This window comes from Gymnoscopelus braueri (assembly GCF_963280865.1).
Source record: "Gymnoscopelus braueri genome assembly, chromosome: 15".
In the NCBI taxonomy this organism is placed as follows: Eukaryota; Metazoa; Chordata; class Actinopteri; order Myctophiformes; family Myctophidae; genus Gymnoscopelus; species Gymnoscopelus braueri.
The window spans coordinates 7555572-7577545 of NC_137620.1; the positions used below are offsets into that span (position 1 = coordinate 7555572).

The 21974-nt window shown below is 42.2% G+C and overlaps 1 protein-coding gene across 3 annotated transcripts in view; it reads left to right on the top strand.

Annotated features, from left to right (window-relative positions):
• adam19a (ADAM metallopeptidase domain 19a) overlaps positions 1 to 21974 on the top strand; it is a 133555-nt gene that overhangs the window by 85432 nt on the left and 26149 nt on the right. For all 3 annotated transcript variants that reach the window (XM_080451147.1, XM_080451145.1, XM_080451146.1), the window contains exons 5-12: positions 1162 to 1238; positions 9881 to 10067; positions 14099 to 14164; positions 14633 to 14704; positions 14900 to 15066; positions 17883 to 17967; positions 19141 to 19283; positions 20010 to 20187. In XM_080451147.1, the coding sequence (XP_080307273.1) occupies positions 1162 to 1238; positions 9881 to 10067; positions 14099 to 14164; positions 14633 to 14704; positions 14900 to 15066; positions 17883 to 17967; positions 19141 to 19283; positions 20010 to 20187 (975 nt within the window). The remainder of the gene's footprint in view (positions 1 to 1161; positions 1239 to 9880; positions 10068 to 14098; positions 14165 to 14632; positions 14705 to 14899; positions 15067 to 17882; positions 17968 to 19140; positions 19284 to 20009; positions 20188 to 21974) is intronic.

The following is a 21974-nucleotide window of genomic DNA, read 5'->3' on the forward strand; positions in this document are numbered from 1 at the left end:
AGTCCCACAGTGCGTGATCACATTTCCATCACCTCGAGTGTTCAGAATTGATACTTGACACTTTTTGTGTCTAAAAGGAAAGTAGATTTTTTGCTGATGACATTGGGCCTCGTTCCCAATGTCCACTTAAGAACTGACATCGACCATGTAATGAAATATCATTAAATGGCTTCACTCCCAATAGTCACACAATCACACTTCATGGGAGGGCAGGCTTTGTTTATTTTTGAATTATTCTACACATCCATTTGTCAAAGACAGTGGGTTGTGTTCTGTTCAGCTGTGTTGTCATGGAGACGTGTGCATCGCTCTCGCCAGCCGAGCAATCAGCTTTTAAACACACCGAAGGCTCCTCTGTACATAAACCTGATCAGAGGATTGATGAGATGCTGTATGACATATTGATCTGTGTACATAAACATGATAATCGTATCGACATGACATATTGATCTCCGTAGTCTGTACACAAACCTGATCATAGTATTGATAAGCTGTAACATAATATGATCTCTGTACATAAACATGATGATAGAATGGATAATATATGACATTGATTGTGTACATAAACCTGATCATAGTATTACTATGACATATTGTTCTGGGATTTATAAACATGATGATAGTGTTGATCACATATTGATCTGTGTACATAAACATGATAGTATTGATGACCAGTGGTGTACAGTAACTAAGTATATTTACTCAAGTGCTGTACTCAAGTACAATTTTGAGATATGTTTACTTTACTGGAGTATTTCCAATTGTCTATACTTTTACTTCAACTCCCCTACATCTCAGAGGCAACTTACTTTTACTCCACTACTTTAGTTGATAGTTACTTTGCAGATATAAATGATTACGTTATAAAACATGCATTAACCACTTTAGCCCTATTCTATACCTAGGCTATTTGAAAATAGCCGATCTACAAGCTCACAACGTGTCGCGATGCGACACGTTGTGAGCTTGTAGATCGGCTATTTTCAAACATTTTAGTACTTTTACTTTTGGTACTTTAAGTACATTTTGATACCATACTTTTGTTTTTACTCCGGAATTCCGGACTTTTTCCACCACTGTTGATGACATATTGATCTGTGTACATAAACCTGACGATAGTATTGATGACATATTGATGCTCGGTGCTCTGTTGTGTTCCAGGACCACTGTTTCTACCAGGGTGATGTGAGGGGACACACAGGCTCCTGGGTGGTCCTCAGCACATGTTCAGGAGTCAGGTACGTTCATCATGGTGCTGCTGTATAGACACATGCTTGGTGGAAACTCGTCACATTGGTGGAACTGACATTATTCACCTCACTAAATAATGTAGGGCTTCAGGCTTGTAGCAACACACACTGTGGTCTGAGAGAACTGAGTCTGACACAAGGAACCATTTGAATGGTTTGACTACATCAATACTGATGTCATCCGAAAAAGTCAACTAATGGCCTATATGTCAGCCAAACTGAGTATCAGTCGGGCTCTAGTAAAGTGTTAATTTTGACAGCAAATTCCATTTAGTTTTAGTCATATTTGTCATCTGAAATGTTTTAGTTTTTGTGTAGTTTTAGTCGACTAAATATCTAGACTAAAATGTATTTTGGCGGTGCCTTGATGGCGTCGTAATGGCTGATTTTGCACTTGGTTGCATGCTGAAAATAGCCGATCTACAAGCTCACAACGCGTCGAACTGCGACGCGTTGTGAGCTTGTAGATCTGCTATTTTCAGAGCGCAGCACCCGAGCGCAGCCAAACATAAAATGACTTTTCTTTTAGTTCTACTGGATCTCTTCTCCACTCGTCCCTCACTAACATTTTAGTCTAGTTTTTATTTGTTGATGAAATTGTCAATATATTTAGTCTAGTTTTAGTCATCGTAGCTTTTTATTTCGTTTTCGTTGACAAAGAAATGTTATAGTCATAGTTTTAGTCGATGAAATCAACACTGCTCTAGTATTATAATTACTGATCTCACAAAACATAGCCTCAGGCTTGTAGCAAGACACCTGATATAACTGATCAATACTGATACTCATAAAAAACTTAAGTAAATTAATGGCCGATATAATCAGCCAAACCTGGTGTCACCGGGCTCTAGTAACTATTATAATTATTGACCTCACAAAACATAGCCTCAGGCTTGTGGCAAGAGACCTGTGCTTTCCTTCATTGAAATGCTTTTTACTGAACCTCTGAGGTACTGTATGATAAAAAAAGCTTCAACTTGTACAGTTTATTTAACCCATTTAGACCTGGAAAAAGTGTTTGTGTCATTTTAGATTTGGGCTAAAAAAAAACATTATTTTATACTTTGGCAATTCAAAAATATCACATACGCAAGATCTGCAGATCTGCTATTTCTAGAAAAATCACTAAAATGTGTGCAAATCTTTGAATATATATTCTTTTAAAGCGAACATTTTGAACTCAAATCTTTGCTTCGGGGGGGGGTCCCTGGAACAAATACATGATCCTTGACAGGGTCCTTGACATGAAAAGGTTTGAGAACCACTGATTTTATAGAAAAATAAGTTTTAAAAAATAATAAAAAAATCACAATTTTTCGAGTGCCGCGCTGTGAGCTTGTAGATCTGCTATTTTTTAATAGCCACGAGAAATCAAAAATGACAGAGATGCGTTCCCGGATTGAATGGGTTAAAAGCGGCACTGTTATCCGAGGGAGAGGAGTTGGACCTCAGTGGTCAGAACTTGTCTTTTTACTAGACTTGGTTATTAGGTTTTTGAAGAGCCTGGAGCGAGTTCGGATTTTCATGAAACACACCCATTTGATCCTCCTTTACTTGGGGAGGCAGGCAGCAATTTCACAAGTCTTAAAATTTTCACTGTTCTGCCCCGGATTTGTTTTTAATATGGAACGTCTGCTGTATTGAACGCTCCAATTGGATTTCTACTGTGGCAGGGTCGCCATGGTCACTGATGCTCCTAATAAAATGTATTCATGAATTCCATTAGAAATTAGAAATCCATTTAAATCCAGCAGTGACCATAACAATGTCTCAGCAGTGTTTCATTACTGACAAATTGATCAACAGCTGAATTCTCACCTTCCCTAGTCAGTTTTATAGGATTATTTTAAGACATTTATTTCTGCATTATTATGCTGTGTTCACACACTAGCATCTACTAAGCTGCAGGCTATCATTCATTTTCAATGGAAGCCAGCGACATGAACATAGAAACTGACATCTGTCACTTGGAGCTTTTGATGCTCGCTACAAAGCTACAAAATAAAGTTGAGCTGGCTTCAACTTCATGCTAGCAGCTACAAAGCTACAGGCCATCATACATTTTCAATAGAAGCCAGTGACATGAAGAAACTAACTTTTGCTCGCTATGAAGCCACAAAATAAAGTTAAACCGGCTTAAATTTCACACTAGCAGCTGCAAAGCTACAAAATGATCAAGTGTTTTTGAACCATTTCCATTTCCTTCTCTCTCCACACAATTCCTGCTTCTAACTTCATTATTGATTCAGAGTTGGCTAAACTTGGACATTTTTTACTAAACTTGGAACTTTGTTCATAAATCAATCTTTTCTCCAGAGTATTGTATACAATGTTAGAATAACTTCTCAGTGAAATTTAGTTGGTTGGACCTCATTTTAGATTTTAACCACTTTAACCATTATTTTATACTTTGGCTATTAAACAATAGCAGATATACAAGCTCATAGCGGGTCAGTTTGTGCCACGCTATGAGTTTTTAGATCTGCTATTTTTGTGCAAATCTTTGAATATATATTTTTAAAGCGAACATTTTTAACTCAAATATTTGCTTCGGTCAAATCTTTGGGCGGCCAAATACTAATATTTTGGGGGTCCTTAACATGAAAAAGTATGAGCACCACATATATAGAAACACAAGTTTTTCAGGATTAGGATTTAGAGGACATTTGTAGAATTGGCCTCAGGTCTAAATGGGTTAAGCATGTTTGAAGTCTCTGCATGAAAGGAGCATAATTCAATGTCTTCCTGGAGAATCAAATAAACTATGATATGATTTGTAAAATGTTTGGAAATAATTTCAAGTACACTGTTAGTCACATGAACTAAACATGCCAGACCAGGTTCTTTAGTGACTAAAATGTAACCAACCAAAGATTGAGTTGCAGTGATTTGGTAATTATGCCATTTATTATGACTCAAGTACAACGTTTTTGTGTGTGTTTTGTCAGTATGGTTAAAATGATGCCTTTACAGAATGTACTTGCTCTGGTTCCAAATAAGAGTTGAAAGTTAGGAGATTGTCACTGTTTTCAAGGAACCAATCACTTCAAAAGCAAGTGTAAATGTCTTATGGGATTGCTGCTAGAATGACTCAGCAAAAAACAAGTGTAATGTCTTGTGGGGCTTGCTGCTAGAATAACAGTTACAGTGGACTGTGACATTCAGGCTTCAGTATTCCACCACTAGTTATTTTCCTATCTTCACTCTGTATATATATATATATATATATATATATATATATATATATATATATATATATATATATATATATATATATATATATATATATATATATATATATATAGCGTATATATTTATATAGCAGGTGTGTATATTTATATGTTCATGGCTCACGTTGTGTATTTGATGCGGTAAAGCAGGTGCTCCGTGCCAGCTCAGTGTGACACACATGCTTGCAGGCGAAGCTGGTAAAAAGAGCCTCACAGAGAAGCCTTTAGTTTTATAAACCGTTGCTCAGAAACTGTGTACAGTCCAATTGATGTATCGGGCATTATTTGACTTTTTAAATTTTCAGTATCACTGAGTTTCTTGTTGTCCTAGTTTAGTTTCATCCTCTTTGTTTTCTTTTTTTAAAGATACATTTTTGGGCTTTTATGCCTTTTTATGGATAGGACAGTAGGCCGACAGGAAATGGGGAGAGAGATGTGGAGTGACATGCAGCAAAGGGACTCAAACCCGCGTCGCGCTATCAGGCTACATTGAGCCTAGCTGCCTGGAGGCCTTCTCTTCTCTTTCACCGGGCTGTGCCCCGGGCCAGTGTAATAACTGGATACGGGCGTACTATAAATACCGAACCTACCTACCTATCTACCTTGTATAACATAATTATCAGCAATTATGCAGCCTATGTGGGCTCATTTTGAACCACTTTCAACCTGTCGTCCCTATTCGAGTGGATCTTTCCAGCCCGCACTGCTCCATACCCCCACCGTTATCAGCTGACGGTGGGGCCAGGTGCGTTTGGGCCTCGCATTTGGGTCAGAAATACGCTGGTGTTCTATAAAGTGTAGAATGTACAGTTGACAAACTTCATGTTTGTGCAGCGTTTCTACTCAAAGCCTGAAGCACGTGATGTAAAAGAGTTATCCGTGTGTCGGGGGTTAAGCCCCCAGAACCCAGAGGTTGCGTTGAAGCGCATTGGACAGGCTGGCCATTCATAGGTACTGCAGCTTAACCCATTAAGACCTGGAACGCATCTTTGTCACTTTTTGATTTGAGCTAAAAAAAAAGCATTCTTTTACACTTTGGCTTTTAAAAAATAGCAGATATACAAGCTCATAGCGCTGCACCGAGTGCTGCGCTTCGAGCTTGTAGATCTGCTATTTTTGAAAAAAACGTGAAAATGTGTGCAAATCTTTGAATATATATTTTTTTAAAGCAAACATTTGTAACTCAAATCTTTGCTTCTGGGGCTCCCTTGGAACAAAATATTTTGAGATGGGGGTCCGCGGCAAAATATATTTTTGGTCCTTGACATTAAAAAGTTTGAAAACCACTGACATAGCAGCATACGTTTTTAGAAAATATATATATTTAGAAGACATTTTGTAGAATCGGAACCTCAGGCCTTAATGGGTTAAAACGGCCTGGGGCTTCTGTCATGAACGAGCGAAAACGGTTTCGACCAATGGGCTTGACGCACGAGCTTGCGCACAGGGTTGCGCAAAACGTGTCGCAGAAGCCCCAAATAGGCCCCGTCCATCACATTTCCCAACCTGGAAGAAGCGGTGATTTAGGCACATGCGCTGGGTGAGCAACTCGATGCAAGTGGATGGGCAGGGATTTCCGGTGCCCTCTCTATTATTTTTTAACTCTATGGTTGGGGTCCAGCAGTGTGGTTTTGCAGCAGGGTCATTTTAAAGGCTTGTTGTGGAAAAGGGTGATTACAGAGAACATTCCTGCAATTACAGTCTGGATAAGTGAAGCTCCAGACACTCATGAACAATTATCAACCTACGAGGTCATAAGAGGAACCACTGTGTTAATAGCTAGCTTCCTCAATGTTCTCTCTCTCTCTCTCTGTCACTCACTCACTCACTCACACACACACACACGCACGCATGCTCCTGGCTAACTTTGTCAGGTTTTGGTATTAATATCGGTTTATGTCAGATGGATGATCAATAATGACTGTATACTATCTGACTTTAATCCAGTTTTCTGTGTTTTAATTCCAATTAGTGTCATATGTGTAGAATCACCTGTTTAGGGCTTTGGAACATAACTCTGAACAATGCACTGATTTAAGAACGTTGGTATAGTATACTTTAATATGTTTATATATTGATAATAACATTAGCATAATATACTTTAACTCATTGAGTGCCATTAACGTGTTTCACGTGTTTTAGCGCTATGGTGCAACGTGCCATTAACGTGTTTCACGTGTTTATAAAAATAAAAAAAAGAATGAAAAAAAAGAAGAAAAAAAAAAGGTTTTCTGAACCCAAGATATCATTATTAGTAGAGCGGATAGTAGGAACAATCGTTCACTTTGTGATACAAGCGTGAAAATTGGCATGAACATTCCTTTAGGTCAACTCTTTGACTTTTTTAATCGAGCCACTCAAAAATCCAAGATGGCGGCCATTTTTCAAGATGGCCGATACCTTAGTGGGCAGTTAAGTGATATGATGGTTTATTTGGTGATACAAGCATGAAAATTGGCATGAGCAGTCTCTGTGGGTCACTTGACAATAGGCCACCCACAGCTACTTGAAATTTCAAGATGGCGGCCATTTTTCAAGATGGCCAACACTTTAGTGGAGCATTTAAGTTATATAATGGTTCATTTGGTGATACAAGCATGAAAATTGGCATGAGCAGTCTCTGTGGGTCACTTGACAATAAGCCACCCACAGCTACTTGAAATGTCAAGATGGCGGCCATTTTTCAAGATGGCCACCACCTTAGTGGACTAGTTAAGCTTAAGAAATCATTTAGTTGGTGATACAAGCATGAAAATTGCCATGAGCCGTCTCAAAAGGTCATTTGACAAGAAACCGCCCACAGCCACTTGAAATTTCAAGATGTCAATCTTTAAATGATACCTTTTCTCATAGAAATGTATTGGGTTCCTCAAAAAGCTCTGTCAAGAGAGGTTGTTTGACTGTGTTTTGTCTGACTCCTCGCCCACGACCTGTCCAGTTTGGTAAGACCTGTCAGGAGTTGCCTCCTCCAGCCATTACATGTGTCAAATAAATACTAAGGGGTGGGGAAACAAAAAATAAGATGAATAATTTAGCACAGTTGTGGTGCTGATAAGCACAGTTGTGGTGCTGAACGGACAGTGCTCCAAAATTATGAGTAATGGCTAATACTGAATGGCAATAGCCACGGAACCATGACAAACGATACTAAGGAACTAAACTGAAAATGTGCTTCACTGTTAGATATGGCAGTGGAAGGCAGTGGAAGCAATGTTACAAAGTAACAACTGAAAATTACACAGTAATAGACTAGATAAAAAGTAAAACATGATGCGTCGATGTGACGAGGGGAAGCCGAGCCATAGGCCTCCACTTGAAAACACAGAGGACAACAGGGAATAACTCTGGCAAAAGAAACATGCAAATAGGTTCTAGCAGGGGCAACTACATAGGCATGTGAAACTGAGTCCATATCTGAAGCAGTTACACCTTCCAGTACATGCCTTGGAGCACCCACATTTGGTCAACTCCCAACAACTCTCCGCAATAGGTGGAAGTGGAGTCCAGAAGACTTTCCACTTCTCGTCCTGTTCCACCCATCCCCAGTCAGATGGGCTCGGCATTTGTGGATGTCGCTTCAATGCCTGTCCCCACACGTATCCAGCCTCATAAGAAGCATGTTTGGCATGCTCTTTGAGTGCTGCTTGAGTTGGTGGGATCAAGTCATATTGTCTTTGCTTTCTGGCAAAGAGATCAAGCCTGGCCTCGTTCACAGTTGTGACATCGCTGGACCGGTCATACATTAGATCTTCTTGGCCTCTTGACATGGATATCTTTGGTATCTTCAGTGTCTTCAGCAGATGTAGATGCTCTCTTTTGGGCCCTTTCCAGCTCAACATTTCTTGCAATGGTATCATAACCAGTACGATCGTGCTCTCTGTTGAATAAACTCGGCTGAATGAGTTTTTCCTTGGTGACCTGCTGACAAATTAAACATCTGTCCCAGTTAGTTTTCACAACTGTTATGATGGTTTCTGCCATGTCTGCAGCATAGGCAGAGGCCGAGGGTTTATCCTTTTACCACCTTTTACCAAGCACTTTGATGTATGGGATACAACTAAGTTCGTGCCTTAACCCTACACTTAGTTCGATCGTTCATCCAATGCCATTTAAATCCTGAGCGATCTGTACACCATCCGGTTAACTAAAACCCCATTAACCTTGGCTCGGCTCTCCCGTGCTGGCACAACCTGTCAATTCAGGTGCGGCTATCTAACTGTTTTGGGGTAAATTAGACAGCATTTGGGATACCAACTTTCAATTAGCTGACATTGAACCCCACTCTGAGTTTAACAGCAGTGATATATCACCAGTGTGCCCTGGTAGTGCAGATATTCACTCTTATCTAATCTATCTATGATCAACAAATCAACACAATATATTGTGATGTGTTAAAAGTTGTTCTTTAGCATAATAATAATAATCGTATAATCGTCCTTAAAGAAAAGAAAACATACATTTCTATGAGAAAATGTATCTTTTGAGGATCCAGGGGGCGGCCATCTTGAAAATAGAAATGTAAAGTGGCTGGGAGTGTTTTCTTGTCAAGCAACCCTTAGAGACTGCTCATGCTTGTATCACCAAATAAACCATTATATAACTTAATTGCTCCACTAAAGTGTTGGCCATCTTGAAAAATGGCCGCCATCTTGACATTTCAAGTAGCTGTGGGTGGCCTATTGTCAAGTGACCCACAGAGACTGCTCATGCCAATGTTCATGCTTGTATCACCAAATAAACCATTATATAACTTAATTGCTCCACTAAAGTGTTGGCCATCTTGAAAAATGGCCGCCATCTTGAAATTTCAAGTAGCTGTGGGTGGCCTATTGTCAAGTGACCCACAGAGACTGCTCATGCCAATTTTCATGCTTGTATCACCAAATAAACCATCATATCACTTAACTGCCCACTAAGATGTCGGCCATCTTGAAAAATGGCCGCCATCTTTGATTTTCAAGTGGCTCGATTAAAAAAATCGATAAATGACCTCTAAAGATGATCTGTACCAAGTTTCACGCTTGTATCACCAAGTGAACGATTCTCCCAAAATATTGCTTTTATCCGCTGTACTATATCTGAAGATTTGCAGCTCCATCCACTCCTTGTTTAACTTATAACTGAAAAAGGCTGTATCTCGCTTCCTAAGCACTTTTGTTTGACTACATTTTAAATTTTAATAAAAATTGTAATGGCCAGAAATAGATATTAATAATTATGGCACTCAATGAGTTAATATGTTCATATATTGTGTGTCATATTTGCATGTCAGTATCCAACAGATGAATGCCACATGTCATGTTAGTTGTCATATTGTGCAGTGAAAGATGCCACTATGGCTCAAAGGTCAGATCTCTATGTCTCATCACTGTCTGCTCCCTCCCTCCCTCCGTCCACCAGGGGGCTCATATCCTTGAACTCCAGTGACACCTACTACCTTGAGCCAATCACAGGCTTGGAGCCTCTCCACCATTCACTGCTGAGCACAGAGGAGCTGTCAATCAAGAAGAGCACCACCTGTGGACACGGGCATCAGAGCGGGCACCCTGCACACATCTCACACCTCCTTAAACCACTGCATCAAAGAGTGAGTTCAACACACACACGCACACACACACACACTTTAGGCTTTACTACATTACCCACAATCTGTGAACCCATCGCCAAATGAAAAGGAAAAACAGTGCCCTCTGCTGTTTTTAACTATCTCACTTGGCTCTGGGAGGAAGTCGACGTAGCACCCGTGTGCAAGGAAACCGGGGTTTTGGTCTGCCTTCAGCGCATCACTTCCGGTGGTGCGACTATGTTTTCATTCCCACTAACAATATATCTACACGGACTACATTTGATGGGGTAAAGCGCGGCCTGCTTCCTGATCTGAAGGCACGCCCACTTGTAGGCCAGTGCGTACGCGATATGACGAACCCCCCCCGACAGATTCAAACGCAGAGCAGAATCTGTTCTTGAGAGATTACATTACCCATAATGCATGTTGATAAACAAACATCGTCCATTATGCTGCGTTCACACTGCAAGCTACAAAAGGTACAATGTGACGCAGTGTATCTGTCGCTGAGTCGCTGTTGAAGTGTTGATCAAAACATTATAGGAATTGTGTGAAGAGAGAAGGCGAGTGGAAATGGTTAAACAACACTTGGTTGTTTTGTAGCTTTGTAGCTGCAGTTGAAGCCACAGCTCAACTTGGACTGTAGCTTTGTAGATTGTGTAGCAGCTACACACATCAGGTGTCGCTTTGTATCTTCATGTCGCTGGCTTCCATTGAAAATGAATGGTTGCCTGTAGCTTTGCATCTTCATGTTTGCAAAACCAGCGACATGACGATGCAAAGCTACAGGCTACCATTCATTTCCAATGGAAGCCAGCGACTAACGCTATCCCTAACCTTAAAGGGACTACACCATGAATTTAAAAAATAATAATAATATTTAATATCATATTGTTTATGTCCCTGAAACGTTTTTCAAAAGGTTTGAGCCTAAATCAAGCCTCAGATAAACTCATTCCAACTAACTTCTCTCTGGCTTATAAAGCACTTTCACCTGCAATACCACATTGTCCTGTTTGGCACGGGGCGCTATTGAGCCAGTTTGTATGCATGTTATCTCCTGGTTCTGTGTGGAAAAAGTAAAAAAAGAAAAAAAAGTTTAAAAAAAAAAAATTTGGTTGGAACTGAAAAACGGGAGGGATTGTACCCTGACGTGACGTCACGTCAGGGACCAAATCAGTTTGGCCTGTTTTGAGACCAATTTACAGAAAACCCCAGATTTGCTGTGAAAGCCTGAGTGTTCAAAATGGGGTATTTTTGGGGATAGAAGAGAGGTAGGGGAGACCAAAAACACACAAAAAAGAAGAAAAAGTTAAAATTCATGGTGTAGTCCCTCTAACCCTAAGTGGCTTTGTATCTTCATGTCGCTGGCTTCCATTGAAAATGAATGGTAGCCTGTATAGCTTTGTAGCTACCACTCTGAAGGCAACATTAGGCTGTATGGCTGTATATGACCCATAATGCACGTTGATAAACAAGCATCCTCCATTAGGCTCTATATGACCCATAATGCACGTTGATAAACAAACATCCTCCACTAGGCTCTATATGACCCATAATGCACGTCGATAATCATTAGTTTGAACAGTTCCAGTGTGACAGACAGGGAAATCATTCTCTTTTTGTGTGGATGATTATTACAGGGTAACATATAAAATCAGACACACATTGAGCCTGCACAGCAAATGAGCATCTTTGTCACACGGGGCACAAAGAGCAATATTGCTTTTCTCTCAGTGGCAATTTGGAGCAGAGAATCACTCCCTGTGTCACCTGTAGAAAGTCAGGAGAATTATGAGGAGGGTGTGTTGTTTTATTCATCATTATGGCAGCTGAGCCTTTGACTGCCAAGTCTCTCTCTCTCTCTCTCTCTCTCTCTCTCTCTCTCTCTCTCTCTCTCTCTCTCTCTCTCTCTCTCTCTCTCTCTCTCAAATTCACTCACTCTTTCTCATAATGTAAAGCCCATCAGTCTCTCCTCTCCTCCCCTCCTGGCTCTGCTCCTATCTCTCATTCGGTTCCCTGAACTGACATCCATTAATCCTAGGCTAATATGTACAAAAGCAGTCATAGACACCCAGACCCAGTCTCTCTAGACTGAGGCCACATCTCGAATAAACAACGAGGTGTGGGTGTGTGCGCGTGCGTGTCATTTCAAAAACACATGACGTGATGTTAAAACTCTAAAGTGTCTGGGCGCGTCTTCCTCCCTGAGCCAAGCGTGCTTCTGACCACATACAGTACCTACTGATAGAAGACCTGCAGCACTGTGCCACTCTGATGTGGAGAAAGCTGGGGCTGTCATGTGGGCTCCTACTTTCTTAGAACCCACGACGTGTCCAATAGGCTCAGCTGTGTATTCTGACATCCCAGAACCATCTGTCCCACACAGTTTATCTGGGAGACCAGCTGGGATCTTTTTTCCCTTTCAGCCAGAGCCACCGCTCTGCCACCCTCAATGTTTGGTTGATGGCCTGGCGCAGGGCTTTGCCCGCTGATGCCCAGGTCCCTCATCATGATACAAAGCCTCAACATCCATCTACTGGGCAGACCTTTGCTCTAGTCTACAGCCCTGCAGTTATGTCTCTGCTGCAAGCTCTTAACCCATTAAGACCTGAGGCCGCTTCTAAACATTTTCTAAATCCTAACAGTTTTTCGGAAAAAAATGTAAAAAAAATAATTTTCACGATTTTTCAAAAATAGCAGATATACAAGCTCATAGCTCTGCACTCGGTGCCGCGCTATGAGCTTGTATATCTGCTATTTTTGAATAGCCTAAAGAAATCTAAAAGTGACACAGATGCGTTCCAGGTATTAATGGGTTAATATCGTATATATACACATATGTGTGTATATGGCAGTTTCCTGCATAGCATCCTCCCACTGACCTACGGTTGTCTCCTTGTGTGTGTGCGTGTGTGTGTGTGAGTGCGTGCGTGCGTGCGTTGGTGGTGTAGAATGTGGAGCCGGCAGGGCAGCAATCCCTCAACGTCTAAATCAATGACGTTTAAGTACAGCAGAGCCTCTGTCTAATGGATCAAGTATCAGAAGATATGGCCAATGACAAATGTCCGTCGACAAAAAGCAGTGTAGAGGCTCTCTCTCTCACACACACTGATCTGGGTTTTAATGTGTTTCAACAGAACAGACATTCTCCATCATGAACTTGAAAGAAGCACAATTTATTCTTGTTTTATTATATGTTGATTTGTTCATAAAAGCCCCTCACCTCTGTAGCTATCAGCTCTTCACTATTCTAATGCTCCATTCCCCTCTAATGGGAGATTTTTATTGAATCACAGGAACATTGTCTGAGCACCACTGTTCTGACTTTTGTATTCTGTTTGATTGGTGGCTTGTAAGAAATTGATGTAGGAAATGAGGCTCATTGTGTCCTAGTCTCACATGGATAAACCCACCGTCTTGCATCATTAATTCCAGTGAAGGAGACTCTGAATCCATGGATGTAATTCGTCTGAAGAACAAGTCAGCATGTCTGGGTTGAGAGAAAATGAGAAATGGCGACAGCCGTGGCCGGAAGTGAAGGGTTTCCGTCTCAACAGCGTGAACACGATATCTCGGGAACGCCTTGAGGGAACGTCATGACATTTGGCACAAACGTTCACTTGGACTGAAGGATGACCGGATTAGAACTAGGTGGTCAAAGGTCAAGGTCACTGTGACCTCACAAAACAAATTAATTCAAATGCATTCACTACATTTATTACATGAGTCTGGACAGACATGGATGTAAACGGCAACTGGTTGGTGGAGGCATACAACTAGCCTGGCATTGGCCAGACTGATAACGTGGATTCACTCTCACTCTCACGAAGGCGGTCCTTCACCACTATTCAATAGTTTTGTCCCAGACATTAGATGTGTATCTAATCATTTGGATACTGTGACACTAGTTACGTCCTTGTTGAGAGTCTCTCTGGATAAGAGCATCAGCAGCCAAATACCTGAAATATCATTAATGTGTGTATTTGCGAAGCTCTGCCCTCTTTGAGAGGTACAAATAAAATCAAATAAAACGTTTTGTTTGCTTCCAGGTGAAACGGAACACCTGGGGAACCACTAAGTACATGGAGCTCTACATTGTGGCTGACAGCGCACTGGTAAGCTAACGATAGACGCTAACGATAGACGCTAGTTCCTCTCATGCTCATGATGCAGCCAGTCTGTTGAGTGACGTCAACGGAAAGACAGGAACAATATTGAACAATTATCCCATTCAGGCTAATGCGTTTCCTTCTATAGTGAGTGGCGCTCAGCTAGCAAATGAGTGCCATAATAATGAGACGGACGTGCTCCACATGGAGATAAGTGGTTGATGGGATTTGTCTGGGTAATGAGGGAACGTTTCTACTTGGCTTTAATGGTGGATGAACTCATTACCCACTTTTAAAAAGACCCACAGCCCCAGCAAAGGACATGCTGTGTCTTCATAAAAAGATGCTCACTGTCTATCATGAAGTCATGCGGACACAGAGATGATTTATTTTGAAGGTACATGTGTTTGTACAGGATGCTTGTGAAAAGAGTGTCAGTATTTCATTTGATCTTTGTGTTTCCTGTTGCCTCAGTACAAACGACAGAACAAGGACTACCAGAAGACCAAGCTGAGGATCATGGAAATTGCCAATTACGTGGATAAGGTAAAAACCCAGTCTATAGGCTTCCAACCCCCAGGATGCATTTTCACCAGGGAATAAACAAAACCAAACTCCATGTTGTCAAGCTAATAGATGATGTTGTATTATTGTAAGATAGCCCGGCTCCTCAAACCCGACCCCATTTCATTTCACCATGCAGGGAATAAACTGTGTGCGTGTGCGTGTGCGTGTGTGTAGTTCTACAGGGCTCTGAACATCCGTGTGCCTCTAATTGGTCTGGAGGTGTGGACCGACAGGGACCAGTGTATCGTCAGTGAGGAGCCCAACACCACTCTGTGGTCCTTCCTGCAGTGGAGACAGAAGCTCAAGTCACGCAAGAAACACGACAACGCACAGCTGCTCACGTGAGAGATGCACACACACACACACACACACACACACACACACACACACACACACACACACACACACACACACACACACACACACACAGCCAGCCAGAAAGGTAATTTTATCATCTACTCAGGCTTTTGTCTGCCCCCCAGACAGTTATTAAGTTGCTTGATTCAGTATTTAGGTATTTGATATTCATTTTATCAGACACGCCCCCTTCCTATACAAACCCATTATAACTTCAAACTCCATTTTTAACATGTTAGATTCATCTAAAGCACCCGTCCTTGGTTCTGGTGACTCACCCTGCCCTCCTAATACGTGAGGGGCCGTGTTTTTTTTATTACTTTTTTCATTGATTTTATATATTTATTGTATTACATTGTTTTTATTTTCAAAAAAAAATATTAAAAATAAATGAATAAAGTTAATGAAAAAACACGGCCCCCTCGCGGGGGGTGAGTCACCAGAACCAAGGACGGGTGTTTTTGATGAATCTAACATGTTTAAAATGGAGTTTGAAGTTATAATGGGTTTGTATAGGAAGGGGGCGTGTCTGATAAAATGAATATCAAATATCTAAATACTGAATCAAGCAACTTAAAAACGGTCTGGGGGGCTCACAAAAGCCCGAGTAGACGACAAAATGACCCAAAGTTTTTTTGAAAGTGAAATATCCCTTTAAATCAGTCAGACTCCCCTCTTCTCCCCTTTTGTTATGTGGTTTGTGTGGACAGTAGGACCCAAATACACACACCCAGAGGCAGAGCGCTTCAAATTCTAAGGGTTTATTTCAAAGCAAACAAGTCCAAGGGAGCAGGACAAAATCTAAATCCAGAGACTAGTGACAAAGATCAAACACTCTACGACAGACAGTGAACCTGAAATACAAGGAATAGACAAACGGAAGGCTAGGAAGACAAAACGCAACACAGTAACAAAACTATGAACTGACAAAGGAAATGGCACAATAGAAATACAAACAAGAGCAAACAAGACACAGGTGAACACAATGGACGATTTACATGGACTGAGAGGAATGAGCTGAGGTGGAAAGATAAGTGAGAGTGGCTGGAGAGGAGAGACAAATTAAACAGGATTGGAATACACAATACAGGTGATAGCTACAAAGAAAAATAAAATGGGAAACACAATATGCAGACTGTGACAGCACAAAACATGACAGCTTTTGTTCTAAGCTGTATTTCTCATGTGGTTCTATAATAATTATCTCTATTGATGTCGTATTGTGGACATGCTTATATCAACCCGTGCCTCCAGTGACAAATGTACTCATAAGTGCTGATCTCCTGCACTTCAAATGAGACCTAAAGCACTGAACGATCTCACCCTCAGTCAAGAACAGCCACAGGAAATAATGACGACTTCATTAGTGAGTGAACTGACAGATGATTAGTGATACAGGGACTTGTTTTTTATTAAACTAAAGATTTCCCCTCTGTTACGGGAGGCCTGATTGTGTCTGAGCACGCCATTGTGCTGGCAGCACACGCAGGGGTGTACCGGAGGTGGGGGCGCGGCGGAGTGCTTCTCCACTCGTTCAGAGCCTTTGTCTAGTTGTTTGAGCTGCATGATGTGAGAGTGCGTCTACGTCGTGTGGTATCGATCAAAAACAACCATTCACATACACGCACGCCTCTTACCAACGCTTGCAAAAGCTGCCGAGTGCCAACAGTGTGAATTAAAATCGGACTGACCCTGGCTGGATGCATATCAATGGTCCATTGTGTGACCTGCTAAGTACTGTAAGTGTAGGCATGCTGTTCTCTGAGGCAGTCCAAAGGATAACAGTGGCTGATGGATTAATGAACTAAATTACAGAGGTGACGTCTGCGAGGTAAATGACGACACTAAAGTATCCCCATTATGCAAGTAAATGGAATAAAATTCGATATATAATTGTGGTTGGTGATTGGTTAATAAATAGGCCTACATAAAAGAGGTTATTTCAATTGGTAATTGCTTGGTGGTAACACACACACACACAAAGTGCTTTTTATAAACCCAAGGGCTATTATATATGGCCTGATAAAAGAACATTCAGTGCAGACCGGTACCACAGGATTTCATCACCTTAATGGGGCGGCAGTGGCTCAGGGGTAGAGTGGGGTAGAGTGAACTTGAAACCGCAATGTTCCCAGTTCGATCCCAGGCTGGCGGGATCCCCCAGAGTTACTGTCGAAGTGTCCTTGAGCAAGACACTGAACCCCTAATTGCTCCCGATGAGCAGGTTGGTGCTTTGCATGGTTTCCTCCGCCATCGGTGTATGAATGTGTGTGTGAATGGGTGAATGTAATGCACAATCTATGTAAAGTGCTTTGGATAATTTACCATTACCATTTAAACCCATGATTGCCAGTCTGTCCTTTTGTGAGCGCAAACACGCAGGCACCCACCCAATCTGTATATGCACTCATACATGCGTATACAGAGTGGTACACAAACAACCTATCAGCAGCCCTGTGCGCTCAAAAAATTATGATTTTCACATTCCAGAGGCGTGTGTGATTCTTCAGACAGATGTTGATTTATTGTTTGGACGTTAAGTGACGCTCACAGAGGGGTCACACGCTTCAGACCAGGCTGGTCAAGGGGTCACGGTCTCAGACAATCTTATGTTCGTCACACACGACTGTCGTATCTGCAATCGATGTTTCATCCAGCACAGAGCTCAACACATCAATAACCAGGTGTTAGAGGTTAAGTGATTTTGTGTGTGTGTGTGTGTGTGTGTGTGTGTGTGTGTGTGTGTGTGTGTGTGTGTGTGTGCGTGTGCGTGTGCGTGTGCGTGCGTGTGCGGTGACAGGGGGGTGATCTTCAAGGGGACGACCATCGGCATGGCTCCGCTGGAAGGGATGTGCAGTCTGGAGAACTCTGGAGGCATCAACGTGGTGAGCTGGGGGGGGGGGGGGGTCTGAGGACACAAAACAAGCATCCTCTCTTTACCCTGTTCTCTGTCATTCCCTCTGTCCTGCTCAACAACCATCCCTGATTAGCTCCTAATAGGTTGTATTAGCTGTCCTCTCCTGGTTCCAGGTGGTCTGTTGAATCATCTAATATGTCATATTAATGCACAGCGCTAACTATGGCTGTGTTTCTCAACCTGTGGGTGGGGAGCCAAAAGTGGGTCCAGAGATATTCTCTCAGACATTGTATTATTATTTTGTTAGACCTTAATGCATAACAACCCCCGCCAGATCTCCACCCTACACTGTAGTGTGTGGACTTCACTGTAGGAATACATGTGATGATACATGTATTTATCATCACACAATAAAGTGACACAGTTTATGACACTATTTACTCACTATACCAGTTTATTTACTCACTATTTAGTCAGAGACCAGAGACAGATCATTATTTCTGGAAGTGTGTGTGTGTGTGTGTGTGTGTGTGTGTGTGTGTGTGTGTGTGTGCGTGTGTGCGTGTGTGCGTGTGTGCGTGTGTGCGCGTGTGCGCGCGTGCGTGCGTGCGTGCGTGCGTGTGTGTCAGGGCCGGATACAGAAATATTTTATTGGGGGGGCAATAGGAAATAGTGATGGGGCGTGGATTCAGGGGAAAAAAAAATCATTTTTTTCCGCCTACTTTGCTTCTTTTGGGCTTGTTTTCCTAGGCTTCTTTCTCTCGCAATATCTGGCAACACTGTCCATGGCAAATCAGGGCAGAGAATTATTTGAATTGTGCAATGATGCATGATGGAATATGATTACTTTGATTATGGTAAGCTCACATTTCATATCACACACACCATAAATGTAACTTTCAAGCCCCCCCCCAAAAATATATTAAAAAAATATATATTATTATTATTATTAATATTTATTTTGTGGTGGGGCAGTCAGGGCATTTGGGGGGGGGGGGGGCATTGCCCCCCCCCCCCCCCAAATGCCTATGCCTAGATCTGCCTATGCCTAGATCTGTGTGTGTGTGTGTGTGTGTGTGTGTGCGTGTGGGTGCGTGCGTGCGTGCGTGCCGTGTGCTTGCATGTGCATGCATGCGTGTCTATAGTAGCTGTGTGTAAAACCAAAGCATCTGTCACAACCCCCCACTCCCTGTGGTCACAGGACCACTCTGACGTGCCCATCGGCGCTGCCGCCACCATGGCCCACGAGATCGGGCACAACTTCGGCATGAGCCACGACCACGAGGGCTGCTGTGTGGAGGCCACAGCCGGGCAGGGAGGCTGTGTGATGGCTGCTGCTACTGGGTGAGCCTCTGCTACCATATCAATGTCATCCTTATATATGTTAGTAATATGGTTATTAAAGGTATTTCAATGTCATCCCAATACATGACATTAATATGGTTATTATTTAAAGGTGTGTCAATGTTTATCCAAATATATGTTATTAGGTATTATTCATATTTAAAGGAGCACTTCACCCATTTTGAACCTCGTCTTCGTATAATTGGTCCTCACTAATGTTCATTATAAGATGGTGCCTTTTTTGTCTACTCGCTCTGTGTCTCAGAGGTGGGCTGTGGACAGTTCAGAAACCTCAAACCTGCCTACCACTGCCAGATAGGCAGGTTTGGTCATTTTTTTATAAGGATGCAAGAACAATGGCTTCAATGTGCTATCTACAGGAAAAACGGTAGTTAACACATTCCCACATTAACAGCCGTTTTCACCCAAAAAAGAGAAAGGAGTGTTTTTCTAAAACTCATAAAGAAGGAGTGGACAGGAGTGTCATTTTTGGGGATGTCGTCACATCCGTCCATTCCTTCTTGCAGGGTCCTAGGATCATTCCTAAGTTGCGTTAGAGCGCCCTCATGTGGAATTTTCAACAAAAAAAAAAAGGAAAAGACGGAGATCTCCGTCAATGGCAGGGAATGTGTTAATATTAGCTTGGAATCCCCATGGATGATGTCATTGGTAGGCAGGTTTCTGAACTGTCCATAGAGGTCATATCATTGTGTCCTCTCATCCCAGCCACCCGTTTCCACGCGTCTTCAGTGGCTGCAGCAAGCGGGACCTGGACAGCTACTTCCAGAAGGGAGGGGGCATGTGTCTCTACAACATGCCCAACATGAAGGACCTGGTGGGGGGGAAGAGGTGTGGCAACGGCTTCGTGGAGGACGGAGAGGAGTGTGACTGTGGAGAAGCTGAGGTGAGACAATCCTGCTGTTCACAGTGGATGTGTAACTGCTTTACAGGAAACTCTCAAAAACATCTTCTATCTGCACTCAACTAGTGATGTGTCGGTCATGATCGATTCGTTCATAAGAACTAGTTCCTTGACGTGAACGTGAACGAACACGTTCACTTCTTGAAACTGTTACGTTCACGATTTTGTTCCTGCCCCCCCTCCCCCTCCCCCGCACACCGCACACACGACGGGCGGGCTGTTATTCCTCCCCGCGACAGACAGACCACCAGACAGACAGAAAGCTGTGCTGTGGAGTTTTTCAGTATAGACATGCATGCATATTGCTATTTGAATTGAAATAAAGGTAGCCTACTGTTGTTCCTGGACAAAAAACAGATAGTGTTAGCACCACATTAATTACCAAAATAAATAAATATGCATGGTCCTAGACAAAGGACAGATAGGTCAATTAACACATTTTAGTTTTCATATTCATGAAGTTAAAGACATGGTTGGAAATCGATGGTCATGTGAGTGTACTTAGCCTGGTAAACCCTCACTCCGGAAATCTCATTTCCATTTGATTCACTCCTGGAATCAAATGGAAATGAGATTTCCGGAGGGAGGGTTTACCAGGCTAGAGTGTACTGACTTGGGCTGCTTTGTATAAAATTATAATTATTTTTATAAATAATTATCGACAAATACAAATTACTTTACATTATATATTGTAGTAATGTATTACTTCTACACATTATATTACAAAGACGATGGTGCAATTAGATCGTGAATGACAGTGCTGTGTTTCTGTGCAGACTGTGCAGTCATGTCAGTGGGATCAGATGCACACTGTAGCATGCATATAGTAGCCCATACGCTCCGCCGGGACCCGAAGTGCTACTGAACGAGAACGTGAACGAATCATTGCCGTGAACGTGGACGAAATCGTTCGTTCACTGAAATGAACTGTTTTTCCCACCACTACACTCAACTCCTCTTGGAGGCCTGACTTTGACTGTACACATTGTTAGATGTGCACAACTTGACACCAGAGCCTCCGTTTCACATTCTTAACACTGGAGGTGAGGAAGTACAGTCTGTGTGATGTCATCAAGCCTGCCAACCTATCATGGTCCAGTATGCAAATTAGGCACTTGCTGAAACCTGAAACCACTTTGCTTTGAGCAGTGGTGGTGGGCGGGGTGTGAGGCCTGTGACGTTTGCATATTTGAATATTCATATATCCAGAATTCCTCAATGCGGGAGAAAGAGTATATGTGCTTCCAGACTATTTTCCAGAGTTGTTTCTTAGTTTTTTGTATTTTTTGTGTGGTAAAACCATGTTAAACAAGAAAAGACTTTAAAACATGTCTTGATAGGGATTGTAATAGAGCTGTAAAACATTTTTTTCCCTCTATTTACTGATATATAATTCAATGCAATGTGCTTTAAATAATGTGAAAGCCTACAGAAGAACTTTTTTTTTTTTACTAAATTTTTATCCCGCGATTTTTGTAACCCATTTATTTTCACCCGGTGCCAATTTCCTAAGTGATCCTGGGCACTACACCAGCCCTGCACCAGCGCTACACCAGTCCCCAACAGCCTAGGGAGGCCAGGGCCGAGCGCATACTTCCTTCAATGCATGAGAGCCAACTGACCTTCTTTTCACCTGACAGGGGAGAGTTTCCCCGGTAGGACGTAGCGCGTGGAAGGAACACGTTATTCCAACCAGTTCCCTTCCCCTCCATCGGGCACCCCGGCTGTCATGGGGGAGGCGGTATAGCGACCAGGATTACTCCATGTTT